At 44.7% G+C, this 13,213-nt stretch overlaps 1 protein-coding gene across 3 annotated transcripts in view; it reads right to left on the bottom strand.

Annotated features, from left to right (window-relative positions):
* VARS1 (valyl-tRNA synthetase 1) overlaps window positions 1-13,213 on the bottom strand; it is a 50,937-nt gene that overhangs the window by 14,367 nt on the left and 23,357 nt on the right. For all 3 annotated transcript variants that reach the window (XM_060690850.2, XM_060690855.2, XM_087888127.1), the window contains exons 14-22: window positions 12,513-12,603; window positions 11,379-11,503; window positions 10,573-10,676; window positions 6,804-6,962; window positions 5,191-5,281; window positions 3,591-3,696; window positions 2,592-2,662; window positions 2,382-2,507; window positions 979-1,083 (exon numbers count right to left, since the gene is read on the bottom strand). In XM_060690850.2, the coding sequence (XP_060546833.2) occupies window positions 979-1,083; window positions 2,382-2,507; window positions 2,592-2,662; window positions 3,591-3,696; window positions 5,191-5,281; window positions 6,804-6,962; window positions 10,573-10,676; window positions 11,379-11,503; window positions 12,513-12,603 (978 nt within the window). The remainder of the gene's footprint in view (window positions 1-978; window positions 1,084-2,381; window positions 2,508-2,591; window positions 2,663-3,590; window positions 3,697-5,190; window positions 5,282-6,803; window positions 6,963-10,572; window positions 10,677-11,378; window positions 11,504-12,512; window positions 12,604-13,213) is intronic.

Raw genomic sequence — 13,213 nt, 5'->3', positions numbered from 1 at the left:
AAATATAAATTGCAAGGATATAAGCAACAAAGTTATAGTCATGCAGTCACAAGTGGGAGGAGAGGGCGACAGGAAGAAGAAGAAGAAGAAGAAGAAGAAGAAGAAGAAGAAGAAGAAGAAGAAGAAGAAGAAGAAGAAGAAGAAGAAGAAGAAGAAGAAGAAGAAGAAGAAGAAGAAGAAGAAGAAGAAGAAGAAGAAGAAGAAGAAGAAGAAGAACAACAACAACAACAACAACAACAACAACAACAACAACAACAACAACAACAACAACAACAACAATGTAATTCAGGGGTGGGCAACTGTGGCCCTTTTACAACCTGTGGACTTCGACTCCCAGAATTCCTGAGCCAGCTTGGCTGTCTCAGGCCAAGCTGGCTCAGGAATTCTGGGAGTTGAAGTCCACAGGTTGTAAAAGGGCCACAGTTGCCCACCCCTGATCTAGTTGTTTCCCTAGTAATGTTAGGATATCCCTGCCCACACTCCTTGCAGCCTTTAGAAATCAAGCAAAGTATCCTCAAAAAACCTACCCACGAACTGTGACAAAGCTAAAGACAACCACAGCCCACCCCATCCCTCGCAGCAACTGAGACTGAGGCCACAACAACTGGGGTGAAAAGTTGAAACACAGTCTGGCTGTTAACCACAGCTGATGACTGCTGCCTTCAGCCCAGCCCAAGCTTCCTCTTTGCAACCACTCATATGTTCCCAACTGATCTGAAAAAAGAACCAAGTTTCCGATTCTCTGGGGAAAGATAGGTCTCCTGGCTGCCAATCACAACAGGAACCAAGTGTTCATCAGTGCAGTGATGATGTTACCTAGTTTGGTAATGAAACGTCTACAAGAAAACAACCAAGCTCAGAGAGCACCAAGATCCCTTATCTCAACCCTTGAGCTACGAATAGTCTCCTCTATCAATGCAACAGGAATCTAAACCGTCTTGTAGCCCCGTCTTCTGACGGCCACAAACAATGGGTCACCTCCAGAGTAATGCCGGTGATCACATCCAAGGGATCTATGACATTTCCCAGTGATTTGCTCATCTTCCTGCCGTGGGCATCCCGAATGACAGCATGGAGGTAAACCTGGAATGGAAGCACGGAAAATTGTTACATTTTGAGGTAGGTTGGAAACGGGAAATGCAGTTTGGAAACCCCCATCTCAGAGGTTTGATCCTTGATTTTTCGAGCCCTAGCTCCAAACACGACCATTGATGAACAACAATTGCACAACTTCCCATGTTGTGTCACATCCATCAAGACAGCACAACAGCCACAAAGTTCAACTGAAGAATATCACGAGACTCATCCTGTAGGTTTATCTGAGCTTCAGTTGACTCAAGGTTTTTTGTGTTACCTCAAGGAGGACTGGACCCTTGTGATTTAGACCAGACATCCCATTCTATTGGGGGTGAAATTGGCCTTCTTGCAATTAAGGCTTCCCTGATTTGGCCACAGCCAGAAGGGATGTGTTCTGACTTAGGCTCCCTTAACAAGCAGGAGGCAGGAATTACTGGCAAAACCTCTTTTATTTACACGACTGTGAATTACGTTCATTCACAGTCAGCAAGGTTTGTCCAAACAGTTTTTCAAAGGAATATTTCTCAACACACCTTATCTCGTTTGGCAAGCTGCCACGTAACTTGTTTCCAATTGCAGTACAAGACAAAACTTGGAACAGAGTCTCTCAGAGTCACAGAATGAACGAATTGTTTCCTGGAAAAGCCCACTTCCTGTTCGCTCCTCTTTTATTTCCTGTGGGAGGGGCCAATCACCTCCAAGGTGTGGCTTTACTCCCGAGTTGACCCTGCTTTCTGAGTTGTTCTTGTCTTCTGGCAGCTCTGTGCACACGCACACTGGGAACGGAATCCAGCTGTTCCTCTGCCTCACTCCTGTCTAATTCCCTCTCTGCCACCGACGCAGAGCCCTCGTCCGAGCTTTCCCCAGCCCCCAAGACTGGCCCATGATCCTCCCCAACTTCCTCACTGTAGGCCAATAGGTCAAGGTTCGTAGTGCCTGCTAAGAGCAACACACTGCCTTAGCTCATGCTCTGTGAATCTTGCCTATGATCTCATTGTTGGCTCGGATCTGGATTATCTCATTGTACCTTCAGAGGATGGCATCTTGAGAGGGGGGGTGAATAGTTTATCCAATTAGAACCCTGTTGCTGTCCTACCTTTTATCTGCCTGTGTAAAATTGTATAAAAATAAAAGCTCTCAGGGAGAGCGGGAGAGACAGAGCAAAAACCTGGACCTCTGATTTACAAAACCTCACTGTCCAACTCTGCTACCAGTTCCGCTGGCCGCCGGCAGGCCACAACAGGATGATGGAAAAGTGGAGAAGAACTCATACAACCTGGCAGGAACAGATGTCCGTTTCTCACCTCTTTGAAGGGTAGTTTTCCTGTAAGTGTGAGGCCCAACATAACCATACGGGCCACCCAAAAGAACAGAATGTCATGTCCGGTCTCCAGGAGAGTTCCAGGGTAAAAAACCTGAAGATCTTCACCCTTGAAAGAACAAGACGGAAAGGATGAGCAAGATTTGAAGAGCAAAGAAATGCGCGCATACATCTTCACCTCACGTTCACTTACTGAATTGGGCCACCCAAAGATGGAGAAAGGGAACAGGCCAGAGGAGAACCACGTGTCCAGGATGTCCTCATCTGGAAGAAGGACATAAGAAAGGCACACAGATTAGAGTTGTATTTGGTTTTCCATGTTTAAACTTCTATGTACGTAGCTTAGTTTTTTTTTTTTTTCAAGGGAAAAAGTGTATTTCACAGTCTGGCTTCCCAACCTTGGGACCCTCCAGAGATGTTGGGTTGCAACACCCAACTAGATGGGCTAAGAATTCTGGGACTTGCATCCCACCACATCCGGATAGACGCAGGGGGAATCTTTTGTTCTGCAGGGGTTCTGGAATTAAACCGAAAATAGAAAGTTTGTGATATGGAAGGTGGAAAAGAGATGTTTAGACATTACTTCAAAGAGTGAAGCTTTGCCTGGACTAAAGACGTTTCGCTTCTCATCCAAAAAGCTTCTTCAGCTGACAAGAAGCTGAAGAAGCTTCCTGAATGAGAAGCAAAATGTCTTCAAAGAAAGAAAAAAAATGAGAAAGTCCAGGTACCTCCTGAAAAAGCACTTTTGGGACAACCTTGATTGGGGTACTGTTTACTACTGGTAAACAATATTATCTATTGTTGCTTGCATATTAATCCTGCTGTTAATCCCTGCTTATTTGTATGTTGATTGCTAGAGAAGAAGCGTTTGGGGTTTTTTGTTCATTTTTCGCTTAGTGATCAGTTTGCTTAACAACGGTGGTCACTAAATGAGGAGTTTAGTGACCATACATTCTTACAGTGCAATGTTCTTATAATATATGCTATACATTCTTACAGTGCAATGTTCTTATAATATATGCTGACCTTGAACGAATTAGCAACAGAATTAGAACTGCCCACCCTCTCTCCTGTAAAGGCACATACAGTAGGGGGTAATTCTTTGGTTCAAGGTTGTAATACAGGAAATGTGATAGCGGACACTGCTTCCTAATTCTCTTGCCCCCACTTTCCCCATTCCTGGTCTCCCTACCTTGCTGGAGGGAGATTTTATCCGGACTGATGTTGAAGACTTTGGCTGCCTTTTCTTTTGCTTCTTCCTTGCTTCGACCGCTCACCCAATATTTACCGTCCACATCCTGCAGAATTCGGGAAGGTAAATAACCCATCAACAAAAGTTTTGTTCAATGTTAAATAATGTCAACATTTTCCAATAAAATTATCCTTCTGGATTTTCCAAGCTGCTCAGTCTAAAAAATTAGTATCCATCATAGTTCACTGTTCTTAGTCACCCCGAATACCTTGCTTCAAGGAGAGCAAGTTTGGCCTAGTGGTTAAGGCATCAGGCCGGAAACCAGGAGACCATGAGATCGAATCCTGAGTTAGCCATGAAAACCAGCTGGGTGACTTTGGCCGACTCCCTCTCTCTCAGCCCAGTCTACCTCACAGGGTTGTTGTTATAGGGAAAATAAAAGGAAGAAGGAATATTAAGAATATTCACCTTGAATTACAGTATTTGTGAAAATATTAAAGGGGAAATACAAGTACCGTATTTTTCGGAGTATAAGACACACTTTTTTCCTCTCTAAAAGAGGGTGAAAATTTAGGTGTGTCTTATACTCCAAACGTAGCCCCGCCCACCCGTCGGCCCCCACCCTTTGGCCTCTGCCTCCCAGCAATTTACCTCCTTGCAGCAAGCAACAAACAGCAAAACAACCCATTTCAGCTTCAGCACAGCCTGATTGGTACAAGCAGTTGATTGTTGGTTGGCTCGGCCTCCCAACCCTCAGCTGTTTCAGGCTGCAGGGATTGCCATTGCCCATTGCCATGCAGGCGTCCGCTGCTTGCTGCAAGTGGTAAATTGCTGGGAGGCAGATTTTTTATTTTCTTCTGCTAATCACACTGTGCTGAAAATGAAACTAAAGCAGGCTGTTTGCTGCAACGAGGCAAACTGGGAGGCAGAGGCAGAGTTATTGTGAGTGTTTTATGGTCTTATTTTCTTCTTTGTGTCCTTTTGTTGTAAAATTTCTGGCTAGAACCAACAATTAGCTGGAATTTAAAAAGCATTTCACTAACTTAATTAAAATGTTACCTGAAGGAAAATAAAGAGGGGGGGGGAAGCTTTACATCTAACAGATTGCGTGCTGAATAACTTACTGATTCTGATTACAATACCGAAGAAAAAAACTTAAAAACAGTTCCAAACTGGTAAAATTTCATATTATTTCCCAAATCCATGCACTAGCGTATATCTTGTTTTCCTCCCCAAAAAAGCTGGTGCGTCTTATATTCCAGAGCGTCTTCTACTCCGAAAAATATGGTAAATAATAAAAAGAAAGGTTTGTGTATACTTGTGTTAAGTGTATGCAAAATCAGAAATTAAATTAATTTTACAAATATTGACTATTTTGTGTTAATTCTTAAAGTCTCCTCTAGAAGTCTGAGGGAAAAGAATGGGGAAAAAAATCTTAGTCAGCACTATTCCCCCATTATTACCCTCTCTATGAGTTCAGTGACAACATGGATGTCTGTATTTACATTTCAGTGTTCCCAGAATATTCATTAAATTTCTTTTACTTGGGAATCGGGGCTTTTCTACCAGTTTGTACCCCAAGTGGCCCAGAAAATCCTACCTCTCCCGCTGGCACAGAAGGGTCATCAATAGTCACAAAATATGCTGGAATACGGTGGCCCCACCAGAGTTGTCGAGAAATACACCAATCCCTACGAAGAAGAAAAGAATTAGCAAAGCTGCAGTCCGAGATTAACTCAAAGTTTTAGCAATTTAACGAACACAGATTAAAAGTGAAAAGGGAAAAAAAAGTCCAGTCGCACACAAATAAACAATTCCTTTCATGGAAGAGAATTTAGGCAGCATGAAAAAGGTGAAGAAGAAACTGGAATGACTGTAGCAAGAACCAAATCACTACCATTCGTTTTCCAATTACATTTAACTTTATAGGTAGTCCTCAATTTACAACCATTCGTTTAGTGACCGTTCAGTTACAACAGCACAGGAAAAAAATGACCTATGACTGTTTTTGACACTTATGACCGTTGTAGCATCCCCATGGCCACGTGATCAAAATTAGAACGCTTGGCAATTGGCTCATATTTATGACGGTTGCAGTGTCCCGGGGTCATGTGATCCCCATTTGCGACCTTCTAACCAGCAAAGTCAGTGGGGAATCCAGATTCACTCAACAACGGGGTTACTAACTTTACAACCTCAAGGATTCACTTAACAACTGTGGCAAGAAAGTTCGTAAAATGGGGCAAAACTCACTTAACAACTGTCTCGCTTAGCAACAGAAATGCTGGGCTCAATTGCAGTCGTAAGTCGAGGACTACCTGCATATCATTTGTACTGTTTAGAAAACGAGTCACAATTCACAGCATTAACATGACACGCTAAACTATAATCCAGTGTTTCCCAAGCTCAGCAACGTTAAGATGTGCGGACTTCAACTCCCAGAATTCCTTTTAATTCTAATTTCCTGCTTTGAGCAGGAAGTTGCACCTGATGGCTTAAAACAGGGGTCCCCAAACTTGGCAGCTTTAAGACTTGTGGACTTCAACTCCCAGAATTCTCCTGCCAGCATTAGTCATGCCAGCCACATGACCACGGAGACGTCTTTGGACAGTGCTGGCTCTTCGGCTTTGAAACGGAGATGAGCACCGCCCCCTAGAGTCGGGAACGACTAGCAGATATGTGCGAAGGGAACCTTTTTACTGCCCCATAGCCCTTTACTGCACTCTCCAGGCGATTTACATGTAGAAGCCTTATTTGCATATTGTCCCCAACAACCTGGGTCCTTCATTTTACCGACCTCAGAAGGATGGAAGGCTGAATCAACCTTGAGCCCCATCAGGATCGAACTCCAGGCTGTGGGCGGAGTTTTTTCCTGCAATAACTGCACTTTAGCCACTGTGCCACCAATGGCATTGCGATGATGTATACAAGGGGTGGAGCTTACAATGCAAAAGCTGGAGATGCCTTTATCCCCCCAATTGTTTGCTACACATTCGTCGCGTTCACGTACATTGCTAAAAACCCACATTTAAAAAAAAAAAAAATCACTGCTTCCTTCAACAGTAGCCTTGCTCACTCACAATATTAAGACGTAGCAGATGAATTCACACAGGTTCACTGAGCCAAAAAAACAAAAAAATAACAGAATGGATTAATGGGGGTGCGTGAAGTGGTAGGGTCGGAGCCAGGTAGGTGTTTATGCAAGCGTCTCACCTGATATTATCCATCCAAGTGAACCAGGTTTTGAGGTGGAAATCTGGCACAATGCGCAGATCACCCCGGCGCACGGCCTCGGCCGCAGCCTGGGCCATTGTGTCGCAGCGCACGTACCACTGGGGCTTCAGCAGGGGTTCCACTACGTCTTTGGAGCGGCTTAAGAGTATCGGGGAGAGAAAGCCAAAAAGATAAGTTAGCTGGAACCCCGAAAAAAACAACAGGTGTAGAACAAGTAGTCCTCATTTAGCGATTGGCTTGTTAGTGACAATTCGCCACTGCAACGGTGATGAAAAAGTAACTTTTATGACCAACCCTTCCATCTGTAATGTCGCAAGCATGGTGACGGTTTCACTTAGCGACTGCTTTGCTTAACCTTAATTGCCAGTCCCAATTATGGTCGCTAAGTGAGGACTATCTGTACACCTGACTATCTGTATGGTCTGATGGCTTCATACAACACCTTAAAGAACAGGAAGATGGAGGCAATGTAAGAGTCCTGTGCAGCAGTGGAATTCAAATTTTTTTCCTCCTGGTTCTGTGGGCGTGGCTTGCTGGTCGTGGCAGGGGAAAGATACTACAAAATCCCCATTCCCTCTCCACTCCAGGGGAAGGATACTGCAAAATCTCCATTCCCGCCCCACTCTTGGGCCAGCCAGTGGTGGTATTTGCTGGTTCTCCAAACTACTCAAAATTTCCATTACCAGTTCCCCAGAACTTGTCAGAATCTGCTGGATTTCACCCTTGGTCCTGTGGCACCCCATAATTGTAACTGTAATGGGGCTAAACTGGACTCTAAAAATATTCCTTGCCAGAATTAACTCTGAAGGTTGAAACAGGTCATCAAAATGGCTTTCCCTAACTGTCACATTACAAAGCTGGTCCAAATAATCAAAGCCATTGAATGATTTTGAATGATCAGAAGAATCACCTTCTGTTTGTCACTCTCTCCTGGCACAAAGCTGCTTACCTGTCATTTGATGATTAAACCCCTTTCAGTTCTAAATCTGCCTGACATTTGACTAGAGTGGGTCCAGATAATCTGCTGTTTCTAGGAAATTATCAACCCCACTCAAACATCTTGTCCCCAATAACAAATTAGCAACTAGGATCTATTCACCAGATTTTTCGGAGTATAAGACGCACCTTTTTCCCCCCAAAAGAGAGGGTGAAAATCTGGGTACGTCTTATACTCTGAATGTAGTCCCGCCCAGCTTCTCAAACGGAGGTTTCAGAGGCTGAAAAAAGCATTAGAAACGAAGCTTCAGAAAAAAAGCCTCCAAACAGAGCTTCAGAAAAAACCCCTCCAAACAGAGCTTCAGAAAAAAAGCCTCCAAACAGAGCTTCAGAGGCTTTTTTTTCTGAAGCTCTGTTTTGGAGGCTTTCAGAGGCAGGAAAGAAAGTTTTTTCTGAAACGAAGTTTCAGAAGTTTCAGAGGCAGAAAAAAAAAAGTTTAAAAAAGCAAGGCACAGAGCTCACAACCAAGGAACCTGTTGCTAAAATTCACCTCTGGGAACAGCTGATTGGGGGTAAAAGCTGCCAATCAGCTTTTTTCTTATTTTCCTCCCAAAAAACTAAAGTGTGTCTTATAGTCCGGTGCGTCTTATACTCCGAAAAATACGGTACACGTGTGAGGCGATCACTTAAACATGGGCCAGCAGCCAAAAAAGCTAATACAATCCTTGGTTGTGTAAACAGAGGCATAGAATCAAAATCACATGAATGAGTAGTACCGCTTTATAAAGCGCTCCTGATTGGTAAAGATCACACCTGGAATCCTGCATCTAGTTTTGGTCAACACATTACAAAAAAGATGTTGAGACTTTGGAAAAAGTGCAAAGAAGAGCAACTAAGATGATTAAGGACCTGGAGACAAAAACATATGGAGAACGGTTGCAGGATTTGGGTTTGGCTAGTCTAGAGAAAAGAAGGACTGGGGGACGGACGGACGGACACGGGACAGCAGTATTCCAGTATTTGAGGGGCTGCCACAAAGAAGTGGGGGTCAATTTATTTTCCAAAGCACCAGAAGGCCAGACAAGAAACAATGGATGGAAAATAATCAAGGAGAGAAGCAACCTGGAATTAAGGAGAAACTTCCTAACAGTGAGGACAATTAACCAATGGAACATCTTGCCATCAGAAGTTGTGGGTGCTTAGTCACTTTTTAAGAAAATCTGGACATCTATCCAAAATGGTATAGGGCCGTGATGGCAAACTTATGGCATGCCATCTATGGCACGCCAGAAATGGCCTGTTTGCCAACTTCTGGTAGGACCGGAAGTTGGCAAAGAGGCCGTTTTCAGCCTCCAGAGGGCCTCTGGGGGGCGGGGGGGAAGGCCATTTTCGCCCTCCCCAGACCCCCAGAAAGGCTCTGGAGGCTGGGGAGAGCAAAAAACGGGCCTACCATGCCATCACGTGCCAGGAGAGGGGGGGGAGTGTGGTGGGGTCACGTGCGAATGCGTAGGGCGCATAGAATTATGGGTATGGGCGTGTGCGCAACAGCCCCCCCCCGGCACGTGATGACAAAAAGGTTAGCCATCACTGCTATAGGGTCTCCAGCTTGAGCAGAGAGTTGGACTAGAAAACCCTTCTAGCTGTATTCTGATTGACATGCAACCTAGGGTCCAGTAAGGGGCTGAAACCCTCAGCTATTTCCATCATCCAGAAGATACAAGGCTTCACTCCAAAGATTCCTAAAGTGGTCATCTAAAAAAAAGCATTATTTTTCTCATGAAATCTGTCCCCCTAACTGGGGAGAAGTGGGTCCTATTTCATTTTCAGCCGTGCTGACTGGGAATCCTTGGGAATCGTGGTTTGAATAACTTTGAGGAATATTATTAATCATATTTATGATTAATGCTACTGCAATGCTCTCTACATGGGGCTCCCCTTGGGGTGCACCCGGAGGCTCCAGTTGGTCCAGAATGCAGCCGCGCAGGGGATTATAGGAGCGACGGGGCGCTCCCATGTGACACCTCTCCTGCGCGTGCTGCACTGGCTTCCTGTGGTCTTCCGGGTGCGCTTCAAGGTGTTGGTGACCACCTTTAAAGCGCCCCATGGCTTAGGGCCGGGGTATCTACGGGACCGCCTTCTGCCGCCAATAGCCTCCTACCGGCCAGTTCGCTCGCGCAGAGTGGGCCTCCTCAGGGTGCTGTCGGCCAGACAATGTCGGCTGGCAACCCCCAGGGAGAGAGCCTTCTCTGTGGCGGCACCTGCCCTCTGGAACGACCTACCCCCAGAGATACGCATGATACCAGACCTCCGGACTTTTCGTCGGGCCCTGAAAACACACCTATTCCATCTAGCCGGGCTGGCTTGATCCGATCCTTGCGATTTTAATTTGAAATTGGTTTTAACTGGGTTGTTTTAAATTGAGGGCCAAAATCATTTAATGTCTTTGAAACTACTTTTAAATTTTATATGTTGTGTTTGACCGTGGCTGTTCACCGCCCTGAGTCCTGTTGGAGAAGGGCGGTATACAAATTAAATAAATAAAATAAATAAATATTTCTATGCCGCCCACTCTCCGAGGACACTGGGCGGCTTACAACAATCGACAGTATACTAAATAGCATATTGCCCCCAACAATCTGGGCCCTCATTTTACCTACCTCGGAAGGATGGAAGGCTGAGTCAACCTTGAGCGGTGAGATTTGATCTGCTGATTTGCTGAACTAGCAGTCAGCTGAAGTAGCTGCAGTACAGCACTCTAACCACTGCGCCACCTTGGCTCTTTATGCTGCTTTACTTTGCAACTACTACTCACCTGCATACTGGTACTACCATGGGGTTGTCCTTCACCTCCTTGAAGAGCTTCTTTTCCTTCAAAGCTTCCAGCACTGCTCGACGGGCTTCAAAGCGCTTCATGCCCTGGTAGAAGAAGCAGATGAAAGTCAAAAGTTGGAAAGCAGAGAAAGGTCTCCCGAGACAAACAAGCTAACAATAAACAACAATAAGAGGCTTGATAGTACAGTGGTCTAAGCACCCTGTTATTAAGACCAGCTGCCTGCAATTTACTGCTGGTTCGAATCTCTCCAAGGCTCAAGGTTGACTCAGCCTTCCATCCTTTCTAAGGTAGGTGAAATGAGGACCCGGTTTGTGGGGGCAATAAGCTGACTTTGTATAAATATACAAAAGTATGAAGGCTATTGCTTAACGCATTGTAAACCGCCCTGAGTCTCCGGAGAAGGGCGGCATATAAATTAAAGCAAAAAAAAAAAAAACAACCTAGTCAAGAAACCACCAAGGAAACTCCTACCAACACTGACAGGACAAGCCACAAGTATCAATAAAGCTAGCAAGCCCTATTCCAGAATGGAGCTGATGATGTTACTTAGCTGGGTAATGAAATGTCTACAAGAAAACAACCAAACTCAGAGAGCACCATGGATCCCATGCTGGCTGGGGAATTCTGGGAGTTGAAGTCCACAGGTCTTAACGTTGCCAAGGTTGGACAGCTCTGTACTAGTAAACCTACTGCTCCAATTAAGGCTAAACCCATTCCACTCAATAAAAAAACAGAGAAGGATCCCTTGAATTCCAGCCACCCTCCCAACTGCACCCCAACAATACCAAGAAGGGTGGAGGAACGTTGATGAGGTAGCCGTTCTCGTTCATAATGTTGATGAACTCAAGTCCATGACGCAGGCCAACCTCATAGTCATTCTGATCATGAGCTGGTGTGATCTTTACGGCACCTGAAAGCAGTGAGAAGGGGGAGAAGATTATTTCAGTTCTCGCCATGGCCCGATGTTTCCTGTTAGAATCTGGTTTGTGGTCTTTGGAGTTACTCCGCACCTATTTTGGTGATTCAAAGAAGACCTGAAAATCTAAAGCTGTAGGAGATGACCAGGCTGAGCCTAAGAGAGGAGGGGTGAAGTGCAACATCAGTTTGGAATCCCTTTGCACTCACAAGAGATCTTAGTCCAGCCCTCCTTGAATTCTATTGATCCTTACCTACCGCCAATTGGCGTTGACTGTTAGTAGTTCAGATTCTTGTAGAGAGTGTAGGAATACAGTTAAACCTAAATTCATTTGAATGGCCTTGATTCCAGATTTATTGCACATGGCAAAAGCTTTGTTGGTTATCGTTCTTTTTTCTGGTGGAAGTCTTTTCTAGGTACTTTGGATCTCTTCAAGTGATCCTTTCACATGTGCTGGAATTCAATCCCAAAAATTATCCAACACAACCAAGGAATCAAGTTGGGGAATGCTGAGCTTTAATTGTCCATTTGGTTCCTTCGGACTGTTCCCTCATTAATCCTAACTAACACACACTTTTTTTATTCAGGGTTTTCTCGTTTTATTCCACTTCCATAATTTAGGTCACCTGTTATCTTCCACCCTGTTTTTTTTTTTAATTTGATTTATATGCCGCCCTTCTCCGGAGACTCAGGGCGGCTTACAGTGCGTTAAACAATAGCCTTCATTCTTTTGTATATTTATACAAAGTCAGCTTATTGCCCCCACAAACTGGGTCCTCATTTCACCTACCTTAGAAAGGATGGAAGGCTGAGTCAACCTTGAGCCTTGGAGAGATTCGAACCAGCAGAAATTGCAGGCAGCTGTGTTAATAACAGGGTGCACTAAACCACTGTACTATCAAGGCTCTTTGTTCATAGACTCTCCATTCTAGCTCTTCATCGAAAACTCCATCCTTTCATGTAGGACTTGCTGCATTTACCTAGCCCATAGCTCAGTACATACCAGTTCCAAACTCCGTATCTACAAAATCATCACAGACAATGGGTAGGAGACGTCCCGTGAAGGGATGCTGGACTTTCCGGCCATGCAGATGCTGGAAGACAAAGCAGATCAAAGGAAGAGACTTAATCGTTATCTTTTAATGATCCCATAATCTCTTGCGGGGGGAGTCTGGGCAACTGAATGGAGCTGAGTGTTTACTGGCCGGATGCCTTTCCTGTCGCCAATGCGGAGTTATATTCAGCAGATTTATTCTCATTGTGCCCAAAGAGAGAAATATCTACCTCTACTCTAGGATCGAACTCATAGCCTCCTGATTATGAGGCTAGAGCTCCACCTCTAGGCCACCACACCACTCGTAAAGGAAGAGACTCCAAAATCACCCAGATAAGCAACAGTCTGATAATCCCCAAAGTGCTTTTTTCAAAAGGCAACTGGACTTTGTTTTTCCTTGATGACATTTCATTTCTTATTCAAGAAGAAAGTCTATGGAGATTCTCCGTCCTCCAGGTCATGGTTGTCTAAGAGGTGCTTTTTCAAGAGGCAATAGAGCCTTGGTGGCACAGCAGACTAAAATGCTGTTAACTAGCACCAGCTGCCTGCAATTACTGCAAGTTCAAATCTCACCAGGCTCAAGGTTGACTCAGCCTTCCATCCTTTCGAGGTAGGTAAAATGAGGACCCGGATTGTGGGGGCAATAAGCT

Source organism: Pantherophis guttatus, chromosome 2 (assembly GCF_059756535.1).
Source record: "Pantherophis guttatus breed Tessera chromosome 2, ASM5975653v1, whole genome shotgun sequence".
In the NCBI taxonomy this organism is placed as follows: domain Eukaryota; kingdom Metazoa; phylum Chordata; class Lepidosauria; order Squamata; family Colubridae; genus Pantherophis; species Pantherophis guttatus.
This window is presented reverse-complemented; position numbering and strand designations above follow the sequence as displayed.